Raw genomic sequence first — 27,714 nt, 5'->3', positions numbered from 1 at the left:
GGAAGTGAGGGTGCAAAGTCGAACGGCACCTCCTGGCCTGCCGTGGGAGCTTCTTGAATGTGCATATTAAATTGAACATCCTCAAAAATGGCGCGGAGAAGCAATCACAAGCATCTAATGACAGGAGGAAATCGGTGCCTCATGCCATGCTGGATTGATTGGTTGGGGCTGCCTGGGACAGCCGGGGAGGGTTCTGAGACACTATCAGGACTGAGCAGGAAATGGAACTGTGCTCAATTAGCAATGCCTGCCAAGAGCGTAGGATGAGCAGATGGAGGTATACAAGTCACGTCTGTTATCCTGGCTCTCAACGGGGGCTTCTCAGCCAGGGCGATTTTGCCCCCAGGGGGACGTTTTTAGCTGTCAGGACTTACAGGGGAGTGGGGAGCACTCCCAGTGTCTAGAGGGTTGAGATCGGAGACGCCACTCAACACTGCACTCTGCACAGGAAGCCTCCCACTGCAAAGAGTATCAGGAGTGCCCCCGATGAGCGGCCTGATCTGAGCACAGCCCCACTTTGCTGCTGGGGAAACTGAGGGCCAAGGTCAGGTCAGCCACGGGCTCCACCTGGAAGACGATTGCTTCCTGCATGCAAACCAATTTTTTGTTTGTTGTTCACGACAGCCCCATGGGGCAGGCTTACCCTGTGCGTGGAGGGGGGCGTTTCCCAGGGCCACCTAGCAAGGCAGCAGAGGAGCAGGTGAGGGCCAGGTGAGGGTCTGCTCTGCTCCATCCTCACGGTGGTGCCTGTGCCCCCCAGTATGAAGGTGAAGGATGTCCTGCTGCCTGTCATCACGCTGAACTTCGTGCCTGGAGTGGGCATCTCCCAGTGATGGGCATGACCATCACTGGCAAGAGGTGAGGGGGCAGAGGAGGGGTGGGGGGTGGCCACCCTGGCTCACCCTGGCGAGCACCATGTACCAGCTGCCTGCTGGGGCTGGAGGTGTAGACCTGGCTCCCACCTGGGCTGGGAGCCAGACCTTAGCAGTCACAGACCAAATGACTGGGCTGGGACCGAGGAAGCACTGGGCTAAGTGGGGGGTCACAAAAGGCTTTGGAGAAAGATGACCACTGAGCGGGTTCTGAAGGATGTGTAGGAGTTCACACAAGCACAAGGGGAGGCGACAGGCTGGTTGTGTGACCATGGGCAGACGCCAGCCCTGCTCTGTCCTGTGGGAACGGTCCCTGCCCTTCCCCTCTGCTGCTGCTGAGACTGTGGGACAAGAGGAGGCCCCCAGTGGGACGGTGACCCCGGGGGCAGAGACGTCCATGGTGTCCTGCAGCTTCATGGGCGGGAACATGGAGATCATCATAGTCCTGAACATCACGGCCACCAACCGGCTGGCGCAGGCGCAGGAGACGGGGCTGCCCGTGTTCAGCAGTGAGGGCTGCGAGATCACCCTGGTCAGCGTGAAGACCAACCTGCCCAGCAAGTGAGGGCTGCGGGGCGGGGGCGGGGCGGGGAGGGGCCGCATCGCACGGCCTCAGCGTCCCGCTGCTGAGCCCGACTTTCCTCCGCGTGGCCCTGTGTGTCCTGCCCACCCAGCATGCTGCCCAAGATGGTCAAGAAGTTCCTGGACAGCACCCTGCACAAAGTCCTCCCGAGCCTGGTGAGTGCAAGCACCCAGCTCCCATTGCCTCATGGGTTGAGTGTGGCTGGCTCAGTGGGAGGAAGTGCTGCGATCATCTAGTGATGTCTGCCGTGAGCACAAGCTGGGAAACACCGGCCTGCACACCAGAGCTTGCCCACTCTGCTTCCCCGTCCTCACTGACTGGACGCTAGCACAGGTTCTGCCAAAGACCATCTGTGTGATGTGGGGCCTCAGTTTCCCCATTGCTCCCTGTGTCCTTGGGACTCCCAGTGGAGCCCACTGTCCTGTGAGGGGTGAGACCCTCCCTGGGGAGACACATTCAGCCCAGGGCCTCCTCTGTTCCAGCTGTGCCCCGCCATTGACGCCGTCCTGGTGTACGTGAACAGGAAGTGGGACCACCTGAGTGGTGAGTGGAACCCCAGGGACACCGTGCCCCTACACACAGACATTGAGAGGGGTCAGCCCTGAAGCCCACTCCCCATTCAAGGGTCTGCTTCCGGCCCTGCCTGGGGATTAGAGGGGTGTGGGCGTCACACTGTCCTCCGTCCCCTGTCCCAGGCTGCGCCCCCGAGCGCCCAGGATGTGGCTGCCTTGCTGCGGGCAGACCCAGCTCTGCTTTGCTGGGCCATCTGCTGCCTCCATCACTCGGGGTCCCCAGGGCTCGCCAGTGTGGGAGGGAGGAAATCCCAGCGGTGGGAAGGGAAGAAAGCCAGCCGGCATCCCCAGCAGCGTGGCTGGGCAGAGTCAGTCCCTCCCCCGAGTCTCCCCCTGCCTGTGTGTGGGTCGCAGGCCACCGTGCGGACCCCGGCCGTCTGCTGCAAGACCCCGGGGGGACCCTGTGCTTTCCAGGCCGTTCTGCTGGCGCTCCCGAGGCCCAGAGTGGCTGGGCAGTTTGCCTTGGGTCACACAAGGGGCAGAGCTAGCTCCTAGGGACGCCTGGGGTTGGCACTTCCCTGAGTAGAGCCCCTCTCGGCGCAGACCCCATGCCCGTAGGCCAGGCGGGCACCGTCAGATACGCGCTAGCAGCCTCGCCGATCACCACAGCCAGCTACATCGAGGTGGACTTCAGCGTGAGTGCCGAGGGCCACCAGGGGCTGGGGTCCCAGGCTCGCAGGCAACGTTGCTGGACAGGGCTGTGGAGGCGGGCGGGCCCGGGGGGCCTCCTTTCTGCCCCACTCGTGAGCCTTGAGTCCCCTCGTGAGTCCATGGCTGCTTGCTTCTCACGAGTGGCTCGCCCCGTGGTGCACAGCCCGGGGACCCGCAGTGCGGAGGGCTTGGCCAGGCCTCCTCCAGGTCTCCAGGGCCCAGGTGTTGGGGGGGCGCGGGAAGAGCCTTCCTCAGGAGCCCCTCACAGGAAGTCTTCCCAGGCCCTCCCCCCCCGTGGGCCGCTCCCCTTCCCGCTGCAAATGAAGCAGAAATCGCATTCTGGATAAGTGAGGGCTCCAACCAGCAGGTCGGGCCAGCCGAGGTTCCCTGAGCGGCCCCAGGAGACACCAGCTGTGGAGTGGTGACTGCCCCTCCCCCCCGACCCCTTGGCCTCGGTCTCCCACCTGCAGTGCCCTGGGAGAGGCGGCCCTCTCCAGCCCCTCAGCCTCACGTGCACTGCGTGACTTGCGGACCTGATTTGAGCCCGTGCCTTTGGGGACCGGAGAACCCACCCGCAGCCCCAGCCCTCACAGCCCTGCTGCTGTCCCACAGCCCGTGGTGCAGCGGCCGGAGGGCGGAGCCATCAAGGTTGCTGCTGAGAGCGAGGAGCCCCTGGTGCTCCCCGAGGGCTACGCTGAAGGCTCGTCCCAGCTGCTGCTGTCCGCCGCCTTCCTCACCCGCCAGCTGGCCCTGCTGCAGGAGTCCTTGGACGCCAGTGTCCCGGAGAGGAAGGTGAGCCCCGCGGTGCCCTGGCGCTGTCGGCTCTGTCCTGGCACAGCAGGTCCTGCCCAGCCTGTCCATGCTGAGAACAGTCCTGGGGTTGTGGGCATCGCAGGTCTGGGAGGCGGCAGCACTGGCTTGAGCTTCTAGCATCGGTTCACTGCTCCCTGCCCCGCCCCCATCCCTCTGGCTGCATAACCACCATGGCCTCATCCGGACACCCACTGTCTGCACAGCCTCCGTCTCAGGTGCCTTGGCCATCTCCCAGCCTCCCCTTGTCCACCATCCTCTGTGTGCTCGCATATCAGCTGCCATGCACTCGAGACCCGGTTCTACCCCTCCAACAAGCATCCATCCATCCCTCCACACACCCACACAACACAGAACAGGGCCTGCCCGGGCGAATGGGTGAGTCGATGCATCTGCCATCAACCCACAACCACCCCTGCATCCATCCACCTCTCCATGAGCTGCCCTCTACTCACTCAGCCAGCCAGCTGTCCGTCCAACTGCCCACCCGTGTGTCCCTCCATCCCTCACGGATCTCAGAGGTCCTCCCATCCGTCTACTTACACCCCCCGCATACACCTCCCATCCACCCTTTCCTCATCAACCCCATGCCTTCTCTTCCTTTCCATCATCCCGTTTCACCATCTTCCCAGCTACCCACCCTCCTACCCATCATGCCTTTCATCCATCCATCCACCCACTCATCTATGCACACCTCATCCATCCATGTACCCCGATACCTCTACCCACCCACCACCCACCCTCCCACCCATCATCCATCCATCCACCCACTCGTAAAACATTTACCACCCACCCACCTGCCTATTCACCCACCTGCCTATTCACCCACCCACCCATCCGCCTGTCCGTTCATCCTCCTCCCCATTTGCTGTTAATCCATTTTCCTCATCCAGCTACCTCTCCATCCATGAATTTGTCCAGCCACCCCCCTCTCATCCACTGCAACTACCCACTATCCTGTCTGTCTCGCTTCTTTTCCATCTAACGTTCTCTCAGCATGTGGCCTTGTGTGAAGAGCTGTGGGGGTTAGAATGCGTAAGCCACAGTCTGGGCTACCCGGACGCTCTCATCAGCTTAAGCCCCAAGTGCTAAGTGCTATGACGGAAGGAGTCTCAAAGCGGGGGTCTCAGGTAGTTGGGAAAGTGTCTGCTAGGACGCGTCGGGCCGGGGGGCTTTGGTGATCCTAACCTTGACGTTTCCTTTGGAGGTGGGTGAGCTTCCCCCGCAAACTACGGAGACCCTGGCTGCCTTCATCCCAGACGTGAGCACCCCGACTGCCCATGGTCCCCACCCCCGGCCCTGCCCTGTTCTCTAGTCCAAAGAGAAAGACCAGGAGGCAGCTGCTGCGTGCCACGTGCCCCTTGTCCAGTGTGGGAAGGTCTTGACTTGCTCCCTGGGCCCAGCCCCGGAGGAGCTCAGCAGGCAGCCTTCCCCAGCCCGGCACAGGGGCAGCGATGGCGCGCTCTGTCACTTCCTCACACACAGACACCTGCTCTTGCCTCTCTACTTCCTGCATCCAGGCAGGAGCCACCTGGCTCACGGGGGCTCCTGGTTTCGGCAGAAGCCACCAGGCTAAGGACCGGCCCTGAGCCAGTGTCTGCTTTCTGTAGGTGGCAGAGGCCTATCCCAAGCCAAAGCCCTTGGTGACCCAGATCAGAATAAACAAGCCGCCCAAGGTCACCATCAAGTCAGGCAGGAGCCTGCTGCACCTCCACGGCACCCTGGAGCTGTTCGCCGCCCGGGGGCGGGGCAAGCCCCCTGCGTCCCTCTTCCTCCTGGAAGCTGTGAGTGGGACGCGCCTCACCCACAATGGGGGGTCAGCCCTGCTCCCTCTCTTCCATTCACACCCACTGGGGCAGTGAGGGGACTCTGGGAGCCGGAGAGACCAGAGCCAGGCTGGGTAAATCACAGAGGACATCCCAGAAGAGGTGATGACAGCTGGGTTATGTTGGAAGCCTAGTCAGGATCTGGCCGGGGAAGGCTGGGGGTGGAGGACACCCCGGGCAGAGGTTGCAGGATGCAAAGGCCTGGAGCGATGCCATGCTGAGTCCCAGGGCCGGCCGGCCACGGGGCCTGGTATTTGGCGGGGAGGGGAGAGCTTGGCCCTGGCCCAGGACAAGGAGCCTGGCTTGGGGGATGGGTGGAGAGGAGGCCCCCTGTGCTGCCCCGGCAGTGGTACTGGGGAGTCTGGCTCTGCCAGCCCTGAGCGGGGGGCCTCCCTGTCTTCTCTCGGCTTCCTGCCCGGCACCAGCACTTCAACCTGAGAATCCAGTACTCGGTGCGCGGGAACCGGCTGCGGATGGCCACCTCTCTGGGCAGGTAGGAGTCTGCTGGCCCCTGCTGGTCCCCGCAACCCCTGCATGGCCCTCCCCATGCCACCCAGCGTGGCCCACACACCCAGGATGCTCTGCCCCCCCCCCCCCCCAGTGGCTCTCACTGTCTGCCGGATCCGGTCTCAAACCCTAGCCAGGCTCAAGGCCTTCCAAGTTCTCCCACCTCTGCCCTCACTCTTCCTCCAGGCTCTTTCACGGGGGTGTGGCCGCAGGTCCCTGGCCCCTTCTCCAGGAACAGCCTTCCACCCGTGCCGTCTGAATGCCACTGGAGAGTCAGGGCCCAGCTCCAGGGCTGCCTCCTCCAGGAAGCCTTCCCTAGCCTTTGTGGAGTTCACTACGTGTGCAGCACAGGCTGCAGCCATTGTAGCCATGAGCCACACCCTGGGAGGCAGGGACTGACACACCCTTGCCTTCCCTCCGACTGCTCACAAACCCCGCTATGCGCCTTAATAGACAGTCAGACTTGTACTAGGCTGGCAGAATCCCAACTCCAGCTGCCTTAAGCTCCAAAGAGAGTCTTTTATCTCCATGATTGGAAACTCTAGAGGTAGGTCCGCCTTCAGGCATGGTTGGATCCAGGCACACAGCGTTCTCAGTGTCTGTCTTCCTCCTGCCTGTGCCTTTCCTGTTCACTTTGCTGGCTAGTTCTCAGGCTAACGGTCCCCACGGGATGCAGCATCATCCCGACAAGAGAAGCCTCTTGGTCCAGTGATTAACAAAATTGCCCAGGCTTGGGGGTGGGGGAGTCTAGCCTGGGTCACATGACTACATCCAAACCAGTCGCTGTGACCGTGAGATGGAATGCTCTGACCAGCCAGGCGTGGGTCTTATGTTCACCCGAGGGGCTCTGGGTCCAGCCCCTCTGAACAACTAGGAACATGAGTAGAAAATGGAGGGCTGTTATAGGAACAGAGGGTGAGGCCACCAGTTGCCGGCGACACTGCCAGGATCCCTCAGTGCCTCCCAGGGGCTGTGCAGGAGGTGGGGCTGCCACTCCAGGTCCGCCAGGAGACTGCGGCTGGGCCATAAACTTTTGCGTGGCCGGCCTGGGGCAGGAACGGCAGGCCTGGGGACCCAGAGGGTGGAGCCAAGCCCAGTGAGATGAGGCACAGGTGAGCCCCCCCCAGTCTGAGCTGTGGGAAACAGTGTGGGCACTTTCCTACCAGCAGGCAGGGGCAGTGGCCCATCCCCGGTGGCCTAGAGCAGTGGCCATGACCCTGGGCTGCAGGCTGTAGCAAGCGCTCCTGCTTCCAGGAGGGCAAGGGCGTGCATGGGATTCCCTGCCTCCAGGGCCAAGGCCAGTGGCTCCCACCACTTTCCCCACCCCTACCCGTCTTCCCCTTCTTTGCAGAATACTGAGCCTGTCCCGGGGCACCTCATCGATCGGCGACTTCGATGTGAGTGTCCCAGGTGCCTCTGCCTGGCCTGGCTTGGGGGCCAGACTGGGCCCATTCTCCCCGGGGACTGCAGGGAAGAGGCCCTGGAACAGAGACAGGGTGCACAGGGCCAGGCCTGGCAAGGGCTGGGGCTCCAGAGTTGCTGTGTGACTTCTGCAAAGTCCCTTAGCCGCCCTTGGTCCCTCCTTCCTCTGCTAGATAGGACCTGGCTCTGACCATGGGTTGATTTTTAGGAACAGCACCCTGGGTGGTGGTAGCCTAGGCTGCCCTTGGTTGGCCGAGCTGTCGATGAGTCTCTCTGGCCTCAGGGCCCAGTGCAGAGCCCGACCCTGGCTCATGATGCACGGTGCTTTCCCCACACTCACCTCACCCTCATGGAAACCCTGTCGCGGTGCTTTCCCAGGGATGGCGCGTGCATGGTTGAGCAAGTTTTCTGCAGGGCAGGAGGGGGTCCAGGGAGCCACCTCCTGCCTCCTGAATTCTCCCTCTGACACCAGCACCCAGAGCCCCACTTGTTACCCAACAGGGTGGAGCAGAGGGGAGGGGCCTGGGCTGACGGGCCAGCAGGGCCAGGACTGGGCCGGGTTCTGATGTGGGCTGGACACATGAATTGACTGATGTGTCTGATTGTCATGCCTGTGGTCTGCAGGCCCAGCAGGAGGGAGGGTGGAAAATACGGGCTGGGTTGGGCTGGGTTGGGCTGGGTGAGTGCTGGCGCGTGGATGCTGCCTCTTCCCATCTCTCCCCCAGGAGAAGGCATTAACTGGCTTCATCACTGACTACCTGCAAGAAGCCTACATCCCAGTCGTCAATGGTGAGGGCTCCCACAGGTGCCAAGAAGCATTCAACAAAAGCGGGACAGTCCCATCACTGGCTCCAGATAGGGGAGGCCAAAAGAGAGAGGCTGCTCATTGCTGAAACTTTGAGGCTAATGTCTAAATCTCACCTGGCTGGAGACAGTTTGGACTGTGACCCTTGACCCCAGGCCCTGAGTGAAGTCTTGACCGGGATGTAAACACATGCAGATCAGCCTAGACTGCTCTGCCTGTGCGGCTGGCAGACATCATCAATCAAGCACTGCACTGTTTCCCACCATTCTGCTCAGGACAGGCACTCCTAATCAACTGCAGAGCAGGCGGGCTGAGATGACTCTCACTGTCTTTCTCAGATGTACTCCAGGTTGGGTTCCCACTCCCAGATGTTCTGGCGGTGAATTACAACCTAGCTGAGCTGGACATAGTGGAGGTGAGGGGAGGGGCTGGGGAGGCTACGTCAACCATTGATTTGTGACCCAGGGGTGATGAACAAGAGCCTGGCTCTCTCTAACTGGAGAGGGAGGGGCTGGGGAGGGCAGGTGGCCACCAGTAGAATCCTGCCAATGCCCTGAGCCAAGACCCAGGCTCTCCTTGGCCAGGGGTCCCGGGGAGGATGTGGACCCCGTCGCTCTCTTGCTCTGACACCCTGGGCAGATGGCCGCCTCTCTCCAGGCCTCCATGTTCCTGTGCTGAGGATGGGGATGGCAATGATAGCCTTTGACCTCCTAGAGCTGTGGCCCTGATTCACCCAGAGGAACACAGCAGGCGCTCGATGCATATGAGGAGTCTTCCCAGAGTTCCTGGAAATTCCATTTATCCAGAACTCTCTGAAGCGTGCCAGGCCTTGAGCTTAGCATGCCCCAGGCACGATTCCTCCCTGATATCCCCATGCTGGGGGACACTTGGGAAAATCGGGGCCCAGAGAGGGGACGGGAGCACCCCGGGCCACAGGTGGGTCTCCTACAGCCTTTGCTGAATCACCTCCCTGGTGGCCCGGCCAGTCCCAGCCCACTCCTGTGCCTGGCCCCCCACCCCCACCCCGTCCCCCACTTCCCAGCCCCCACCGCTGGTCTTTTGCCTCCTGCCAGAATGCCCTGGTGTTGGACTTGAAGCTGGGCTGACTGGAGCGGGACGCCCACGCAGCACCAGCAGCCTGCACCCCGTGGAGGAGCCGCCCCAGGAGCCAGAGAGGCCATGGTCTGTGATAAGGCGGCGGCAGGCAAACCTGGGCAGCATCCTTGGCAATAAATGGGAGAGAGACCCTCACAGACGCCTGGTGCCTCTGTCTCTCTCTTTTTTTGGTAGCAGACTGGTGTGTGGATTTCTTCCCTCTGGTGGGTGTGGAGGGAAGCTGGCCGCAGCCGTGGGCGTGGCCTTGGGCATGTGGTGAGCACCTGCTGAATGCCACGCTCGGGGTTTTGCTTGTGCCACGTCCTTTAACCTCCACGAGAACTGTGGGGGTGGGGAGGGAGGACGAGGGCGTCATCCCCACTTGACAGGGTCGGCCACTCGTCCGAGGTCGCTCAGTTTAGCAAGGGGCAAGCTCTTCACCCCCGGATCTTGGGGTGGCTGCCTGCCCAGGGAGCCCTGCCTCCAGGAGCACATCCTCACAGCAGTTGAGGGAGCCGAGGACTGGGCCCACTTCCCGGATGGGGAGACCGGGGCTTAGCGAGGTGGAACAGCGAGCTCGAGGCAGGGCTGGGGTGGGAATGTTGGCTCCGGAGCAGGCTGTGTGTGTCCTGCGCCATCACTTAACCAGTCTGAGCCTGTTTCCCCACAGTATGACCTGCTGTGAGGGTGACAGGAATCAAATCACGGAAGTGCTCAGTGGGGCCGGCGCTATGGCGCAGCGGGCTAAGCCTCCACCTGAGACGCCGGCATCTCATGGGCGCCGGTTCAAGGCCCGGCTGCTCCACCTCCGATCCAGCTCTCTGCTATGGCCTGCGGGGCAGTAGAGGATGGCTCTAGTGCTTAGGCCCCTGCACCTGCATGGGAGACCCAGAAGAAGCTCCTGGCTCCTGGCTTGGGCCTGGCCCAGCCCCAGCCGTTGCAGCCACTTGGGGAGTGAACCAGCAGATGGAAGACATCTCTCTCTCTCTCTCTGTAAATCTGCCTTTCAAATAGACAAATATTAAAAAAAAAAAAAAAAAAAAAAAGTGCTCGGTGCACTGCCCAGATCTCCGTCAGTGGGACAACTGTTGGCCAAGGGTGGGTCCCTGAGGCCAAGAGCAGGAGCGGGGCGCTCTGTGCTGTTGAGTGCAAGGCCCCAGGAGGGGTGGGGCCGGCCCAGGGGCTGTGGGGAGGAGGGGCGCCTGCGTTCGCTGGTGTCCGTGTTCCTGGCTCACTCGCGCAGACCTGGGCCGAGGGTGTTTCAGCCGCACACTCCCGTGAGGATCAGCTCCCAGCGTCACTGCCTCTGCCCACGTCCTTGCCCTGGGACTCACGCCACCGCTCTTCCTTAGCTGGCTCTTTGACATCTGTGTAGGTTTCTGCCTCGGTCAGTGAAAGACATGTGCTCTGGGCAGACCCCGAGATCAGTGTCGCCTGCTGGAGAGTGAAAAATCCAGAATTTGGAAAGTACAAAGCATCTGAGGGTCTCCCAGGCAGTGTGCTGGCTCGGGGGCGCTGTGGGGTGCTGGCTGGGAGTCCCAGCATCCGTGTGTTGGTGCGTGCACCTGTCAGCAAGCCTGCCACGAGTCTGTGAGTGTAGGGGTCTGCGAGTCCATGTCTGGTCACACACGTGTCCAAGGTGTGGCCAGAGCCCTGGAGAGGAAGCCAGTGCTCCCTCAGCCAGTGGGGCCCTAGCAGGTGTGCCTGGCCCTGCCTGGCACAGGCCCACGGCACGGAGGAGGGAGGCCCGGATGACAGGGCATGCCCTTGTCCCTCACAGCCAACCCTAATCCCATCAGCTGTCACCTCCCTACCGTGTGGACAATGGCAGCCTTGAGGCTGGCCTGGCAGGGACAGACACCCGGGTAATCCAGGGGCGCCAGGGGCGGGCCCTGGGTGTGCCAGGGACGCCCTTCCCCCCACCCCCGCTGGGGGGGCTCACACAGGACACTCCCGGCCACCTAGGACCTTCTGTCCCCATCTCCAGGGTGCAGAGTGGGAGACCCAGGCCCAGTGCCGTCACCGTTAGAAGGTGGGGTCTCGCCCAGGGGTCTTGATGCTGTGGGGTCCACACTGGGATAGGGCGGGCGACCTGAGCGTCAGGGGAGCGCCTGCTGGACTCGGCGAGCGTGCTGGAGGGCAGGACAGTGGCTTGGAGGGGACATCGGGGGACTCCTGGAGAGCTCAGTCTGCGAGAATTCCCTGAGTTACACCACCAGGCAAGGGCTCAGGGCCAGGGCAGGAGACACATGCCCAGACGTGCGGTGACAGCCTGGTGTTACAGACTCACAGAGAGGAAATCCCGGGGCCTGGGGGCCTGAAAGCTGCGCTTGGGGACCGGCCTCTAGAAGAAATGCCAAGAAAAGCCCAAGTCCTGAATCCGTCCTTGGCCCCAGGTCCCCCAGGGGCCTCCCTGGCCCCACCCCCATACGGACTTAGGACATCCCCCAGCGGTCCTGGGACTGCGCCCTCTTCTCCCCAGCCCAGCACTGACCACGCACCCCTTCTCGTGCTCCACAGCCCCTCCCTGGGGTTGTTGTTGTCACCAGCGTGACCTGCTGCTTCCTGGGTTTGCTGGCTCCAGAGCTGTGCTGCCCGCTGCCGCGGCCAGCAGCCTCACGAGACGACGGCTTGAGATGCGGCCGGGCCACATCTGGCGCGCCGCCAGTGGCTTTTGGAAACAAGAAACATAGCACGGGGCCACCTGCGGCCTCACCATCCCTTACGGGTGCCAGTTCAAGTCTCAGCTGCTCCACTTCAGATCCAGCTCCCTGCTAATGTGCCTGGGAAAGCAGCAGAGGATGGCCCAAGTGTTCTGGCCCCTGCACCCACGTGGGAGGCTGGGAAGAAGCTCCTGGCTTTGGCTTGGCCCAGCCCTTGCCATTTCAGCCGTTTGGAGAGTGAAGCAGCAAATAGAAGATCTCTCTCTATCTCTCTCTCTCTCCTTTTCGATCTGTATTTCTGCCTGTCAAATAAATTAATTAAAAGAAAGGAAGGAAGGAAGGAAGGAAGGAAGGAAGGAAGGAAGGAAGGAAGGAAGGAAGGAAGGAAGAAAGGAAGAAAGGAAGAAAGGAAGAAAGGAAGAAAGGAAGAAAGGAAGAAAGGAAGAAAGAAAGAAAGAAAGAAAGAAAGAAAGAAAGAAAGAAAGAAAGAAAGAAAGAAAGAAAGAAAGAAAAAAGCAGCAAGGTGTGGGAAACGTTTTAGGTTGATTTTAGCTCTGAGTAACAGTGTAGCTCTGTCACAATTGTTACAATTAATCCCATCTGATTCTCTCCACCTTTTTGTAAACATGGCTTCCAGGAACACTTAAATGGCGATTGGCTCCTCCAGGACAGGGTCTGTCTCTTCTGCTTGTGGAAGAACATCTAGAAAACAGCTTCTAAAAATAGCAGGTGCCCCACAAATGCCAGCTGTAGAATGAGCGGGGGTGTGAATGAACGAATGGATGAATGAATGAATCCCCCCCCAGGATGGAGGGCAAACAGGACCTCGGGAGGTGGGGGGGGCGGAGCAGGTCCCTCCCCCACCCACCCGGAGTTCCTCTCCCCAGGCCCTGGGGGAGGGGGACACAGGTGATCAGAAGACCTAGCAGCCTCATCCCCTCCCCTGGCTCCCGGGGCCCTGATGGGGGCAGGGGCGGGGCTGGAGGGCAGCCAAGGGGGCCGGGGAGATGGCAGAGCCCCGTGCCCGCCTCCAGCCCCCCGGGAGGGGCACTCACTCCCGCCCCTGGCACTGACCCCAGCCCCTCACTCTCCCTGCAGAAGGAAGGCTTAGCCCAGGCCCTCTGGGAAAACCGCAATTTGCCTCTGACATGACACCCTGACGGCTTTCTGGCCGCTGGGCCCCCTTTGTGTCCCTGGAGCTGCTGTGGGCATATAAGGGCCACCCCGGGGCTGGAGCTGGTGGAGGAGGCAGCGGGAGGCCGGAGCCCCCACCGGCCCCTTGTGGAGCAGCAGAAGCCAGCGGTAAGGCAGCGGGAGACGGCCCCCACCCCATGCTGAGCCCTGGCCAGCCGGCCATGGACCCTGGGACCCTCCCTGTCCCATCTGAACACCGGGCACAGAACTCCCACTAGGAATGGAGAAGCTGGGCTCGGTGGGCAAGGCCATGGCAGGGCCAGGCCCGGGGACCGTGTCCTCCTGGGGCAGGGTTCGAGGGGTGCTCTTCTCTGGGAGAGACCCTGGAGGGGGCAGGGAACCGCTCTGCTCTGGGGTGAGGCCTGGGAGACAAGTGCGAGGCAGCCGGGTTGCTGGCAGCTCCTTTGTGCAATGAGGATGGCACCTTCTCCGCCCAGGGCCAAGGTTGCTAAGGGAAGCCCTGCTGGCTTTCCAGCCCCTGCACACAGTGGCATGGAGACCCCAGGCCCGGGCCCCATCCTGGGGGAGCCTCCCGAGGTGGCCAGCAAGGCACAAACACACAGGGCCTGGATGCAAGTTGTGATGAGTGCCTTGAGATACACACAGGGTGTGACGGCTGGTGAAGGCCACACCCCTGCAGAGGGGGAGGGGAAGGGGCCTCTCCCAGGGGGTCACAGCTGTTCAGAACCCGAATGACAATGAGTCAGGACGCCAACCGGGGAAGAGCCACCACCTGTGCAAAGGCCCTGCGGTGGGTCGGGACGGCAAGGACTTCATGGGGAGCTTGGGAGTCCTCCCACAGGCAGTGGGGGCCGCCGCAGGGTTCCAGCAGAGGTGGTCTCCCTAAAGAAAACTGCCACTCGGTGAAACTGGTAAATCAGCCAGGCTCACCTCCCACCGCCTGCCCATTTCTATAACACTTGGGATGAAGCCACACCTTCTGAGACGGCCTCACGAGCCAGCTGGCAACCAGGGCAAGACCTGTAGCCACCATCCTGCGGTCCCTCCAGACGGCAGGCTGGGCTCACCCAGGCTGCAGAAGACTGGAACCTGCACGTCACATGGCCTCGGGCTTGGAGTCTGGCCCTGCCGCTGACTAGCTCTGTGGCCTTGGTCAAGTCCCTCCGTTTTCTGGGTCTCAATTTTCCCATCTATGAGATGGGGTTTGAAGCAGGGGAGGCTTGGACAGTGCCTGGGATGCTATACCACGCAGCGCACCTGCTAGCCACTACCGGCTGGCCCCCACGTGGTGGGGGTTTTCCTGGGAGTGACCCTGGACTTGGGCTGTACTGGTTGGGTGGGAGGGGCGTGCGTGGGTGGTGGGGACCGGGGAGGGGCGGGGCTTGGGCATGCAGGGTGTCTGAGCTCCTACTCCTACCCCTCACAGGTGTGCGGCCGACCATGGTGGGTATAGGGTCCCTGCTCCTGATCTGGGGCCTGGTGAGTCCGTGCTGGGGACTGCTTGAGACAGTGGGCACGCTCGCTCGGATCGACAAGGATGAGCTTGGCAAAGGTGAGCCCGGGGCAGGTAGTGTGCTGGGGACCCCACCCGTACGCTGAGCAGATCTGCTTTGAGAGACAGATGAGAACAGCGGTGAGCGTCCCCACCTGGAGAGGCTTCTCCAGGGCTCTGGGGGGTGGGGGGCCGGGCGTGTTCCGGAGGCCAAGGTTTGCCCACAGGCCCCCGCGGGCCGTCCCATCACTGCGAGAGGTGGGCTGGCTGACCCCGGCTGAGGCCGTGGGGGGCAGCGAGCAGCTCAGGGAGACACGGGGTAGGGTGTAAAGGGATCGTCTTGGGAATCACTCGTCCATTCCACAGACACTGAGTACCCCACGTGCGAGGCGGCGAGCAGGAGCCAGAGCCCCCCGAGTGTGACCGCTGGGTCAACTCTATCAGGAGAAGCGAGTTCCTCAGGCCGGGGGAAGCGGCAGCAGCCAGGTCCTGGGTGGGGGTGCGGGTTTCTAGCGCCTTCCTGCCCCCCCCCCCTGCAGCCATCCAGAACTCGCTGGTCGGGGGCCCCATTCTGCAGAACGTGCTGGGGACCGTCACGTCCGTGAACCAGGGCCTCCTGGGCTCGGGCGGGCTGCTCGGAGGAGGCGGCCTTCTGAGCTACGGAGGGGTTTTTGGAGTTGTGGAAGAGCTCTCTGGGTGAGTCCGGCGGAGGGGTGTACAGCTGCCCACCTGCTGCAGGCCCTGGGGGGCCTTGGACCCTTTTAAATGCACTGTCTGAAAGTGACCACTGAGCGGCACGGTGGCCCCTCCCTCACTGGCATCTGAGCTCTGGAAAGCACTGGTAGGGGCAGCTGTTGCTCCAAGCTCACCAAGGGTCACTCGGAGGCAGGTGTGCAAGGGGAGGCCCGGAGCAGCCGCGTGCCTTGCCCAGGCACCAGAGTCAGCGGCAAAGCTGGAATGTGAACTGTCCGGCTCTGCCTGGCCTCACCAGGAGGACTAGCAGCTACTCCTGGGGTTGTTGCCTGGACAATGATCTGTGGCAGGCGGAACAGAGCTGGGCACACAGTAAGTGCTCAATAAATGCTATTATTAGTATATCCAGTAGCCTTCCCACAGTGGAATCCCCTGGGGCTGAGCCTGGGCACTCACACATGAACCTGACCTTGTCCTTGCTGCAAAGAGCCCCCAGGAGGTAGCAGAGCATGGTACAGGCTTAAGGCCCAGGAGCCCAGGGCCCTGATGGAGGAGGCTCAGGCAGCCTTAGGACCAGAAGAGAAGACTTCCTGGAGGAGGGGGTGCCAGGCAGAGTGGGCTAGCTGCAAGGAGATGAAGGACAGAGACCCAGGGGAAGGGCGTCCCTGACAGAGGGAACCGCCCAGGCAAAGGCCCAGAGGACAGAGAAGCTAACGACTGACGAGGAGACACGGAGCGCGGCGAGGAGACACGGAGCGCCCACTGGGGTTGCACGTGTGTGAGCCCGAGGGGGCAGGCAGGGCTCAGAAGCCAGGGCTGAGGCTGAGGTGTGGGGAGAAAATGCAGGCTGCACCCCCTATCTCCCTCTGCCGACGCCCCTAGGAGGTGGCCCCACCGCACAGATGAGACCACTGGGGCCCGAGGGCTCACAGCTGGTTCTGTGGGCTGGGGCTGCACCAGGAGCGATCCCTGGGCCCCTCTGGCAGGGGTGTCTGGGAGAGCGCCCTTCCTGCACTCCCACCCCAGGCTGAAGGTGGAGGAACTCACGCTGCCCAAGGTGTCGCTGAAGCTGCTGCCGGGGTTTGGGGTGCAGCTGAACCTGCACACCAAGGTGGGCCTGCATGGCTCCGGGTGAGTGTCCCCTCCCTGCCACACCCTGAAGCTGCCCCACCACCCCGCAGGGGATCCCTACCCCTCTGCTCCTATCCCCTCCCCCCTCCCCAGGGGACTCCCCACCTTCCTTGTTTCCCACTGGATCCCACCCCAGGGACCTCTTTCTCGCTGGGGCTCCTACCCCACTGGCTGGAGCACGCCAGAGGGGATGGGAGGAGGGCGCAGGGAGGCAGGGTGTGAGAAAGGGACACAGGGCCCAGGCCACTCCCACCAGAACCTGACTCGCGCCTCCTGAGGGCGGGCGTGGCAGGCGGGGCCTGGCTGCCTGGCCACGCCCCCAGCGCCGGGTCTCGCAGCCCCCTGGGGGGCCTCCTGCAGCTGGCGGCGGAGGTGAACGTGTCCTCGCGGGTGGCGCTGGGCATGAGCCCGCGCGGGACGCCCACGCTGGTGCTGAAGCGCTGCAGCACGCTCTTGGGCCACATCAGCCTGCTCTCGGGGTGAGGCTCAGCGCTGCGTGCGTGCGGGATCCCGCGGTCGGCTTCCCCAGCTACAGCCGGCGCGGGGCGTGGTGGGGGCGGTCCCTCGTCTGCCGGAACCCGAGTGCTGGCTGCCAGGCTTCTGCCCCGGCCCCTCAGCCTCCCCACACCTGTGCCGAGCCATCACCCGAACTGAGGCAGCTGGCGGGGGCTGTCTCCTACCAGGTCAGGGGTTCTCTCAGCTCCTTGTACCTTCTCCCCTGACCTGCACCTGTGTCTGCCCCCATGGGTCCCTGCATCCCAGCCTCAGCCAGCTCTGTGGCTGGCTCTGAGCAGTGATGGCCCCCAGGACGACGGTGAGCCAGAGCAGAACAGCCTTAACAGAGGCTCTGGGCTCTCTCTTGCTCCTCTGGGTTGCCAGGGGCCTAGGAGGGAGTGGACACGGGACAGGCGTGGCCAGTGGGGAGTGTGCTGGTGTCCTGTGGCGGTGGCTCTGTGGGTGCCACCACTCTCCCTGCAAACAGGCCTGAGCCCATCGACACACAGCCCTCATCCTCGGGCCTCCCACATTCATTCATTCATTCATTCAACAACTACTTACTGACCCCCCACTCTGAGCCAGGCACCAATCTGGTCCCAAAGGCCACCTGAAGCAAACAGACATGGATCGAGCACACACCCCACGTCAGGCGCCGCACAGACAGGGAAAGTAAAGCCAACCCCGGGCCCCCTGGTGGGGCAGAGCCAGAATTTAAACCCAGCTCTCCAAAGCCCCGAGAGAGGAGACGGGAGAATCCAGAGCCCCAGTGCCTCCCGATCGGGGTGCCCTGGGCCCCCGGCAGCCACGCCCTCACTGCCTTCCTCCGCCCAGGCTGCTGCCCGCACCACTCTTCGGGGTTGTGGAGCAGACACTCTTCAAGGTGCTGCCAGGACTGGTGAGTGTGGGGCCCTGGGCCAGGCATGCTGCTCCCCCCGCCCCCGGCTGTGCCCTGCCCGGCTTGGGGTACAGCCAGGTGCCAGGTGGGATTAGGCTGCACTTCCCTTCCCAGCCCAGGTAATCCCATCCTGGCTGCCCGTGAGTCTAGGGACAGGCAGGTGCATTCCCCCACCCCCTGCCCCGCCCAGCCCTCCCGCGGTGACTTTCAGCTAAGTGCTGTGCTGGGCAGCCATGGCCAGAAGATCCCACGTAGACGTTCCCACGTCACAGCCACAACACACCCGTGATTCACCTGCCCCAGACGCGCTGCCTGCCTGCCCTGGGCAGCCTGCTTCCACCAGGGGGAGCAAACCACACTCCAGGAAGCTGGTCTGGCCCGAGCCCCGTCTCCCAAAGGAGGGCAGGGGCTTGGTGGCGCCCACAGGCCTGCTGACCCCGAGAGCTGGCTGCCTGGCCGCTGCCTGGCTGGTGGGGGAATGGGGCCCTGGGGCTGGCAAGGCCGTCCTGGGCTCGAAGAAGCCAGTATGGAAAGAAGTCCTGCAGCGGAGGGGTGCCCCCGCCGCCGCCTGGGAGTGTCCAAATCCTGGTCCCTTGGGGGCTCCCGGCCAGCAGCTGGGTTTTGTGCGCTACAAAGAAGTTTCTAAGATGAGTTCATTGCCAACTTTCAGAGATCGGGGGTTTTGCCAAACATTCGATTTCAGGCTTCCTGGTGCCGTCAGCAGCCCCGAGTGCCTGGTGCCTCCCTCCTGCGGGTTGCACAGAGCTGGTGCCGGTGGGGAGCAAGGGACTTCACAGCCTTTGGTCTCCTCCCCCCATCTCTGTGACTCGCCAAACCCCAGAAGCCCTGGAGTCTGGGGTCCCCAGTTCAAATGCAGCAGCACCCCTCTCTGGCTCCTGCAAACTGCCTTGACCTTGGGCAGGTGGCCCTTCTTCTCTGTGCCCAGCTGTGGGCTGAAGGGGTTGGACAGGCTGACTGCTGAGGTTCCTGCTCCCTTGGGCCATGGGCCTCAGCTTGTGTCATTCCCAGGCCTGGCATTCTGGAAGTCGAACCACTTGCCGTTTGCTCTCACGGCTCAGGTGGGGGGTGGAGTGGGCGCCCCAGCTCCAGGCCTGGCGCTGGGTGGAGGAGGCGAGGCACCGGGTCTTCATTCTAGGCCTCCCGTGCCCACCTGCAGCCTTGGGAAGGCCTTGTCCCTGTGCCCCAGCCTGCCTCTGAAGTGGGTCTCCCCTGGTCCCCAGCAACCTTCAGGGTTCTCTATTGGGGCTCCTGTACAAGGGGAGTGGGCTTGGGGCCTCCCCGGCCCCCCCCCACATCAAGCTCCAGCCCCTCACTCATTCCCCTGCCTGTCCCTGGCTCCACCTCCCAAGTCACAGACCCGGGCCCTGAGCACGGCCTCCCTCTCTCTCTGCCGTGACACCCGTCTCCTCCCGCCACAGCTGTGCCCCGTGGTAGACAGCGTGCTGGGCGTGCTGAACCAGCTCCTGGGCAGTGTGCTGGGTAAGCGGGGCCGAGCCCTCCTCTCCGTCCTTCTCCCGCCCCTCCCCGGGGACCCTCGGCGGCTTGGGGAGAAGGGCAGAATGCTGGGGCCCTCGGCTGCCTGCTCACACTGAGCCCGCTCGGGCAGGGCGCAGAGCCATGAGTGGGATTCGCGGGGGGCCGGGGCCGGGAGCACCTGCGGGCATCCTTTTTCTGGGGTCAGGGAACTTCAGCGGGCAGCCGGGCGGAACCCACCCTGCACGGGAGGAGGGGGTGATGTTCTCCAAAGGCCTCACCCGGAGAGAGAGAGCGCGCGTGCCAGTGAGCTCGGGGCAGGAATCCTCCCTCTGTGGCCTCGGGGCAGCAGCCCTAGAAGGCCGCAGGTCTGGCCCCACCACCCTGTGGCTCTGAGGCCTGTGTCCGAGCCTCAGTTTCCCCTCTGTGAAATGGAGACCACAGCAGTGTCCGAGCGCATCCTTGGCAGGCCGCTGAGAACTCACAAGCGCTCCGGCAGCGGGAGGAGGGGCTCACGGGGCCTCTCTGCCCCTCCCTTCTGCACGCAGGCCTGGTGCCCCTCGGGGCTCTGGGGTCTGTGGAATTCACCCTGGCCACGCTGCCCCTCATCTCTAACCAATACATCGAGCTGGACGTCAACGTGAGTGCCGCGAGGCCCTGCTGCGGCTTGGGGTGGGGGTGCGGGGCCCCCCGGAGCTGGCCCACTACGGATGAGTGCCTGAGACCACCGCGCCCTCTCCTGCCCCTGTAGTCCATTGTGAAGAGCGTAGCTGGTGACGTCATTGACTTCCCCAAGCCCCGCCTCCCGGTCAAGGTACCGCCCAAGGATGACCACACGTCCCAGGTGACGGTGCCTCTGTACCTCTTCAGCACCGTGTTTGGGCTCCTGCAGAGCCAGGGTGCCCTCGACATAGACATCACCCCCGAGCTGGTGAGTGTGCCGTCGGGGAGCCCGGCTGGCGCTGAGCCCTCGTCCCCTCCTAGGCCAGAGCTGGGCAGGGTGGCAGCGTGGACCAGGCACTGCTGGTCTTTGGTGGCCCTCCACGGGGTTAGGCTGGAACGGGACCCCTGAGTCCTTCTCAACTCAGCACCGAAGGCATTCACCTTGCACTGGTCAGAACCGGCTTATGAAATGAAGCCGTCTGGGTCTAAGCCCAACTTTATACTAAAGTGTGGCTAGCTAACATGTCCGCTGCTGTCTGTGGAGCAGATTTGAGTCAGAACAGGTGACTGGGGTAGACCGTACCAAGGGCCGCTCGCATATTTGTTCCCAAGTCCCTGGGGCCTCCCTGCTTCCACCCTGACCCCTCTCGTGCCCCCAGAAGCTGTGGCCACAGGCAGGTTCTTGGTGTCAGCTCTCTCCAGAGTCAGTGAGCTCCGAGCCGCCTGGACTCCTGCCCCTGCAGCCCAGGCCCTGGGGAGCCAGGGTGGGTCGCTCACTCCCTACCCGCGGGGTCCAGAGAACCTCTGAAGGCTCTGGGAGAGTGACGGGGCCTTGAGAGGAGAGGCAGGTGGCTTCCGGCTGGGGGAGGGGCAGTCATGGCCTGCAGGGAGCTTGCAAAGCCAGGGAGCTCGGGGTGTGGGTGTGAGCACTGGGCGAGAAGGTGACCTCGGGCGGCACGGCGTGCCGCTGGCTGCCTGAGGTGTGTGACGGGCGGGTGCTTGTGCGGCGTGAACAGGTCTGCTCTCAGACGGCCAGAGTGCAGTGCAGGGGTCTCGGGCGCCAGGGCCGGTGTCCACTCGTGGCCCCCGTGGCGGGGAGAACAGGCCCCACGTTGCTGCCTGCTAGCCACATGCTTGCACGCGACTCCCTGACTAGCCAATCTGCACCACCGCTGGGGCACACTCTGGGTCCTCAGTGGGTGAGCCCTGGCGGACAGGGGAGGGGTCTGTAAGGAGCCTCGGCTCCAAGTCCTGGTGCCCCCGCTGACCGAGCGGCCGCCTCCGAGGCGGTGGGGGCACCACCTACCTCTCCGGGCTGCTGGAAGGTGAAAGTCGGGCAAAGTCCGGCCAAGCCCTGAGATGTGGGGGCCGCAGTGTGTGCTTCGTGACTGCCGCCGATGGGACCAGCGGCAGTGTGTGTCTCTGTGTGTGTGGTTGGTGTGTGTGACCATGTGTGTGTCGCTGTGTGTGTCACTATGTGTGTGTTGCTGTGTGTGTCATGCCTTTGTTGTCGTGCGTATGTGTGTCACCGTGTGTATTGCCATGTGTGTCGCTATGTGTGACCATGTGTGTGTCGTCGTGTGTATGTGATTCTATCACCATGTGTGTGTGTCGCCGTGTGTCACTGTGTGTTGTCATGTCTGTTGTGTGTATGTGTGTGTCACTGTGTGTGACCATGTGTGTGTGACCATGTGTGTTGCCCTGTGTATTTCACTGTGTATGTGACCATGCATGTGTTGTCACATGTATGGGTCGCCATGTGTGTCACTGTGTTGTCATGTCTGTTGTGTGTATGTGTCACCGTGTGTGACCATGTGTGTGTTGCCATGTGTGTTGCCCTGTGTATTCCGCTGTGTATGTGACCATGTGTTGTGTGTATGTATCGCCATGTGTGTGTCATGTGTGTCACTGTTGTCATGTCTGTTGTGTGTATGTGTCACCATGTGTGACCATGTGTGTGTCACCGTGTGTGTGTGTCACTGGAGGAGCAGAGTTGCTTTGAGCGTGCTGGGGATCCTGCCCTGCCCCTGCGCTCACTGGTCCCCCTCCCATTTGGTGGTCCAGGTTCCCAGTCGCGTCCCTCTGACAACCTCAGACCTGGCGGCTCTTCTCCCTGAGGTGAGTGCCCCTCTCCTGGCTTTGCTCTCTCCTACAAGCCTGAATGCACTCCAGAACCTGGCTCAGTAAAGCTCTCCAGGAAACCAATTCAGGGCTGAGGCCAAATTCACACTCAAGTGTGAGTGGTTAGCACTTTATCCTTTCCTTGTAGCAGATTTTGCTTAGAAAGGAAAGGACTGGGGCTTGACTGCCCCAGAAGTCAACTGGGCATTTGTCCCACGGCCACTGCTCCTCCAGCAGGCAGGGGACAGGGCCTCTGGTCACCGGCCACCGAGGGCAGGGCCTTCTCCCGGTCACCGAGGGCAGGGCCTTCTCCCGGTCACCGAGGGCAGGGCCTTCTTCCGGACAGTGGGCTCCTCCTTTGCCTTATTTGGCTCCATCTCAGTCTTCTCTCACTGCAGAGGGAAGGTTTAGGGCACTGGCTTTGGAGAGGGGAGCAAAGGGGGAAAGAGCCAGGGATTTGGCTGGTAGGCACAGGACACGACTTCAGGACCCAGCCTCAGCTTTCCCCACCGTCCAGCTGGGGCTGGGCCCACTGCGTTCCAGCGTGAGCATCTGAATTCACAGTAAAGTCGAAATGACTACTATGAGGTCCATCTGCAACGGCAGATTCTGATGGAGGCTGGGAAGAGGCCTGGAGGCAGGTGAACTTGGGGGTGCAGGGGGCAAACTTGAAGCTGGAGATCCAGAGCCCCCTTGGAGAGCAAGCCTGGGGCCTCTGCTTCTCGGAGCCCCTGGACCACAGGGCAGAGGGGTAAGACGGGGGTTGGACACTCAGAAGAGCCTCCTGGGGGCAGCGGTGGAGAGCGGGGCCACAGCGGGTCCTGTGGCCACAGTGCTGGAGACGGGGCCTCCGCCCTGAACCTGTGGGCCTCACCCTCCACGCCTGGCTCCGTGGCTTGGGAGTCCATGGTCCCTTGAGCGTGGAACCTGGGATTCCCCCTCCTGGTGATCCTGAGCGTGGGTGTCTGAGCTTGAGGAGTGGGTCCCCGCGTCCCAGCCCACGGGGGTCCTGTGTCCTCAGGGCCGCCATTCCGTGTGAAGCTCCTGTGATTTGGTGCCTTCCGTGGTGTCGGGACAAGGACAGCCGGTGGCCCCCGGGAGGGGAACAGCAGACAAAGGCCCCCCTGCTCAGGGGCTGCTGTTCTGGTGGGGGTGACGGCACCGCATAGACAAGCAGACTGGAAGCGGGGTCAGAGCTGGGCGCCGGTGGGTGGCGGGGGCGGACTCCGAGCGCCGGGGTCGTGCACGCACGCAGGTGCCTGGCCAGGCCTCGCCGTGGAGGTGACGCTGAGGGAGGGCTGCAGAAGGTGCGGGAGGCTACTGTGCGGCTACTTGGGGAAGGTGTTTCCAGGCAGAAAGAAGCGCAAAGGCCCCAAGGTGGGAGCCCGCCCGGCAGGTGGGGGCAGCAGCCAGTGGCCAGTGAGTCTGGAGAGCAGAGAAGAGCCTGGGCAGCGGGAGGCAGGGAGTGGGGCCAGCGGTCTGAGCTGGGGGCCCGTGGGTTGGTGTCTGCCCACCTGAGTGTCGCCGCCCAGGGCCATGGCCAGGACTGTCTGGGTCAGGTGAGGACCTCAGTGCCCTGCACTGTGCCTGGCACCTGGTAGATGCTTGGGGAGTGTTTGTTGACTGACTGACTGATTCTAACAGCAGAGACACTAAGCTGCCCTCTTGCCCCCTGCCCTGCCCCCGCCTCTGTCCAGGCCCTGGGGACATTGCCCTTGGGCCAGCACCTCCTGCTGTCACTTCGGGTGAAGGAGCTGCCCACAGTCACGCTCCAGAACAAGAAGGCCACAGTCACCATCCCAGCCAACATCCACGTGCTGGCCTCTGTCCGGCCGGGAGCCCCTGAAGCCCTCTTTGAGCTGAACGTGGTGAGTGGCCGAGGGTGGGAGGGGCCGTCAGGGGTCTCCTCCTGATGTGGGAGGGTGGGGAGGCCCGGGGGCAGCCCAGCTCGGGAAGCCCACCAAGCGCCTGCCCCTGGGGCACCTGGCCACACTGCTGCCTGCCCCTTGGAGCATGAATGGCCCGGCCCACAGCCGTTTACCCTGCCTGGCTGGGACCTCAGATACTGCTCCCCGTCTTCTGGCCTCTCTGCTCAGACACGTCTCAGACACCCCCAGCTCCCTGTGCTCCCCCCAGCCTGCTCGCGTCCGCCCCACCTGCACAAGTTGCCCCAGGCATGTGGGGGCCGAGGCAGGTCCCTCCCCAGCTCACTCTGCTCTGTTTCTCTGTGGCCGGGCACCTGAGCCTGGTTCCAGGCCTTGCCGCTCTCATCCTTGCTCTGTAAGCCTCAGGTCCTCCAACCACCCCTCCCAGCTCCCTGGCTTTGTCTGTGCAGAGTCCCTCCCCCGGCTGGGGCATCACCTTGCCTTGCTCGCCCCCTGCTGGCAGGAGGAGGCCTCTCCCAGTCTTCACTCTGGTTCTTCAGTACCAGACCCGCCAAGGCACCAGGGCAGAGGCCAGCCAGAGGGAGCGGCAGGCAGCGACCCACCTGCTGGCCAAGGCAGCCTGGCCTCGGGCTCTCTGATTCCCGGGGTGACCTCTGCTGGCTTTTTCATGCAGGTCATGACCCTGAACGCCCAGCTGGCTCCGTCGGCCACCAAGCTGCACATCTCCCTGTCCCTGGAGCGGTAACATGGGGGCCGGGGAACAGGGCCTTGCTGCTGTCCTCAGGAGTAAGAGTTAGGGACGCCGGCGCAACGCCTCTGTTCCCTGAGCATCGGCTAAGCGCCAGGTTTGCCTTCAGGGCAAGGCGGCAGAGGGCTTGGTGTTAGCCCACTTTACAGATGAAGCAGCTGAGGCTCCAAGAGGCAGCCTCCAGAGGGGGCTTCTCCCTCTGCCCCTTTTCTGCTCAAGCCCTGCCACCACCCTCCTGTGCACGATGGGACTTCTCTGAGAACAGGCACAGCACTCTAGAGTTTGCACAGCTCCGCTGTCCAGGCCCAGTGCTCACCCCTGCTGTCCCTGCCCAGGCTGCAGGGGCTCTCCCAGGGGTCTCTGGCACCTGCCCTTCCTGGGTTGTGGGCACCCAGTGCTTGCCTGCCTCCACCGCAGTGCCCCCTGCTGGTCCCTGTGTGGTTCTGCCGCTGCCCACTGCTGTCCCTCCCCGCTGCCTGGGCCCCCGTGCCTCCCTCGGCTCTGGCCCCGAGCCCGCATTTGGGTCAGCCGGGATGCTGACTGCGGTGAGCGCCTGCTGTGTGCAGGGCATCTGTGTCCAGTGCTCGGGCTGGGCGAGGGCCGCTGCTCAGGGGAGCTCAGCCGCCTCTCCGGGGCCCGCAGCTGGGAGGCGGCGCAGGCCGTGCAGGCTGCGGCACCACAGGTGCTGGTCTTGGTGTCCCAGAGTGAGGTCAGCTCCCTCCAGACCCACGTTACAGATAGGAAAGCGGCCTCTTGGCCATGGCTGCCCGAGGCAGGGCCGAGCCCGCGAGCCCACTTCCTGACCCCGGCGAGCTACGGCTAGGGCAGGCTAGGGTGGGACGGGGTGTGGGGACCAGAGGTCGGTGGTGTGGGGGGCAGGCCCCTCAACACTCCTCCTCCCTCCGCAGGCTCAGGGTCAAGCTGGCCTCCTCCGCCCACACTTTTGACGTATGTTCCGCGGCGAGCGGCTGTGGGGTGGGGAGGGTCTCCGGGTGGGGTGAGTCATTGCAGACGCTGAGCTGACCTCGGTCTGGGTGCAGCTCCAACAAGCCAGCCAATAGCAGGGCAAACATGTGTGTGTATGTGTAGGTACGTGTTGCATGTGTGCGTGCGTGTCTGTGTCTGTGTGCCTGTGTGTGTAGTTATGTGTGCATGTGTCTGTGTGTCTCTGTGTGTGCATGTGTGTATCTGTGTGTGTCTCTCCATGTGTGCCTGTGTGTTTGTGTGTAGGGTGTGTAGGTGTGTGCGCATGTCTCTGTGTCCTGAGGTTCTGGGACCTTGACGGTCTCAGGCTCTAGAACATTCTAAGGGTCCCTACACTGACAGTCATCTCAGGGCAGACCTCTGTGGTTCTTCTGGAATGGCTACCTTCTCAGCCCCTACCCCCCTCCAAGCCCCACAGGCTCTCCTAGGAGGGGGTGTGTCTTCCAAACTCATGGGGCTGCAGGTGGGGCTGGCCCACACCCTAGAGTCCCCTTCAGAGATAGTGTACCCCACGGGTCTTCAGGCATGGGGGTGGCTGTGCAGCCGGGCCTCTGGATCCCCCCAGGGGCTGCCCTCTGTGAAGCCACACCCCTCTTGTGCTCTGTCCCAGGCGTCACGTCTGGAAGAATGGCTGAGCACCGTGGTCCGCGTGGCATATGTGCCAAAGCTCAACGGTACGGCGGCCCGTGCTGTCTTCTTGGGCACAGGGAGGTCTGGGATTGTGATAGATCAGTTGCCCCCCCTGTTGTTCTGGGGGGACCCTGAGGATAGAGAGGGGCACATACCATTTGTAGGATGCACTGATGTGTCCTCCCAGGCAGCACCGCCTGCACCTGCATCGGGCCAGGCTCCGGGCCCACAGAGCTGATCTGTCCTGGATCCTGCCTTACACTCCCACAGTGCCGTGGGCAGCGGGCGCACAAATGGGGACCGAATGCTGATGGCCCAGGGAGTGCAAGGGCCTGCGGGATGCTCTAGGGAGATCTAGCACCATCCGGAAGTGGGGTGCTGGTGTCAGGGTATAGGAGGACATGTAGGAGTCTGCCGACCAGAAGCTGAGCACCTAAGAGGGGAAGGATCCCCGGGGTCCCAGATACACCCCCCCCAAATCTTTGCTTCCACCATCCGCTCTTTGCAGTGGGCCTGGATGTGGGAATTCCCCTGCCGAAGATTCTCAACGTGAACTTTGCCACGTCAGCCCTGGAGATCATCGAGGTGAGCTTCCCCCAGGAGCCCTCGCTCGCCTCTGGGGAGGGGCTGCTGCGCCCTCTGCTGGATTGCTCAGACAATCACATGGGGCTTGCAAGCGGCAGACACGCGGCCCATAGGCTGGCTCCGTCAGTCACATCCCTGCTGAGCGTGGACCCGGCTGGCCCGCAGAGCGGAGCCTGGGATTTGCCCCCAACAGGGCCCTGGTGCTCGGGGAGCGAACCCCGGCGCTGCCCTGTCCCGTGCCTCTGCAGGTGGCGACCGCTTTCCTGCAGTGACCAGCCTGGCCTCGCAGTCCTGTCAGAGCAGCACAGCTCTGAGTCCCAGGACAGTGCGGGCGGGGGCAGAGTAGTGAGCCCTGCGCCCATTTCTCGGGGAGCAAGGCTGCAGGAGGCCGTGCTTCGGGCCCAGGGCTGGCCAGTGGGTTCTCAGCAGACGTGCACACGGACGCTGGTCTCTCCTCCAGGCAGCCCTGGCCCATGCCGGCCGCCCTGTCTTCATCATTTATCTGTCATTTAATGAAAGAGTGCCCGCTGTGGTCCAGGCCTGGCGCTGAGCCAGGGTGGCGGCAGGGGTGATGGAGGCGGGCTCAGGGCTGCAGGAGTGGCGGGGACGTGGGGCCAAGCCCTCGGGGCCTGACCGGGAGCCTTTGTCCTTGCAGAACGCCGTCATGCTCACCGTGGCATCCTAAGGCTGGGAGATGGCCGCCCCCCCTCCCTGCTGGCCACTCCCAGGGTCCTGCCCACCTGCCTGCCCTGCCTCGGTTTCCCCTTGCGGTCTCCAGCCTGTGTGCCTGTGCCCATTCTATGCCCAGACCCTCCAGTGCCCATGGGCCCTACAGCTCTGCCCCAGGCTGGGTGGGCAGCCGGGCTGCTGCTCAGAGCCCTGGGGAGTCAGAGCCGCGTCTGGAGCCTTCAATAAACTCTGCCCAGGTCTCAG

General features: G+C 63.1%; 2 protein-coding genes across 2 annotated transcripts; both read left to right on the top strand.

Moving 5' to 3' along the window:
• The first annotated feature begins 838 nt into the window (after positions 1 to 838).
• Positions 839 to 9,239, top strand: BPIFB6 (BPI fold containing family B member 6). Its single transcript, XM_017342138.3, has 13 exons — positions 839 to 858; positions 1,284 to 1,433; positions 1,547 to 1,610; positions 1,938 to 1,998; positions 2,571 to 2,662; positions 3,291 to 3,470; positions 4,696 to 4,749; positions 5,099 to 5,272; positions 5,740 to 5,807; positions 7,173 to 7,218; positions 7,969 to 8,032; positions 8,387 to 8,463; positions 9,122 to 9,239. Exons 1-13 carry the CDS (start codon positions 839 to 841, stop codon positions 9,152 to 9,154), a joined length of 1,083 nt encoding a protein of 360 aa, XP_017197627.3. The 3' UTR covers positions 9,155 to 9,239.
• Positions 9,240 to 14,395: 5,156 nt separating this feature from the next.
• On the top strand, positions 14,396 to 27,714 carry BPIFB3 (BPI fold containing family B member 3). The gene is made up of 15 exons (XM_070053167.1): positions 14,396 to 14,513; positions 14,993 to 15,149; positions 16,173 to 16,277; positions 16,616 to 16,756; positions 17,607 to 17,670; positions 19,110 to 19,170; positions 19,713 to 19,804; positions 19,916 to 20,095; positions 21,892 to 21,945; positions 23,646 to 23,816; positions 24,508 to 24,575; positions 25,491 to 25,530; positions 26,177 to 26,240; positions 26,705 to 26,781; positions 27,437 to 27,714. The coding sequence occupies exons 1-15, from the start codon at positions 14,402 to 14,404 to the stop codon at positions 27,464 to 27,466; spliced, it is 1,416 nt and encodes a 471-aa protein (XP_069909268.1). The 5' UTR covers positions 14,396 to 14,401; the 3' UTR covers positions 27,467 to 27,714.

This window comes from Oryctolagus cuniculus, chromosome 11 (genome assembly GCF_964237555.1).
Source record: "Oryctolagus cuniculus chromosome 11, mOryCun1.1, whole genome shotgun sequence".
Taxonomy (NCBI): Eukaryota; Metazoa; Chordata; class Mammalia; order Lagomorpha; family Leporidae; genus Oryctolagus; species Oryctolagus cuniculus.
Note: the sequence above shows the minus strand (reverse complement) of the source record. Positions and strands in the feature narration are given on the sequence as shown.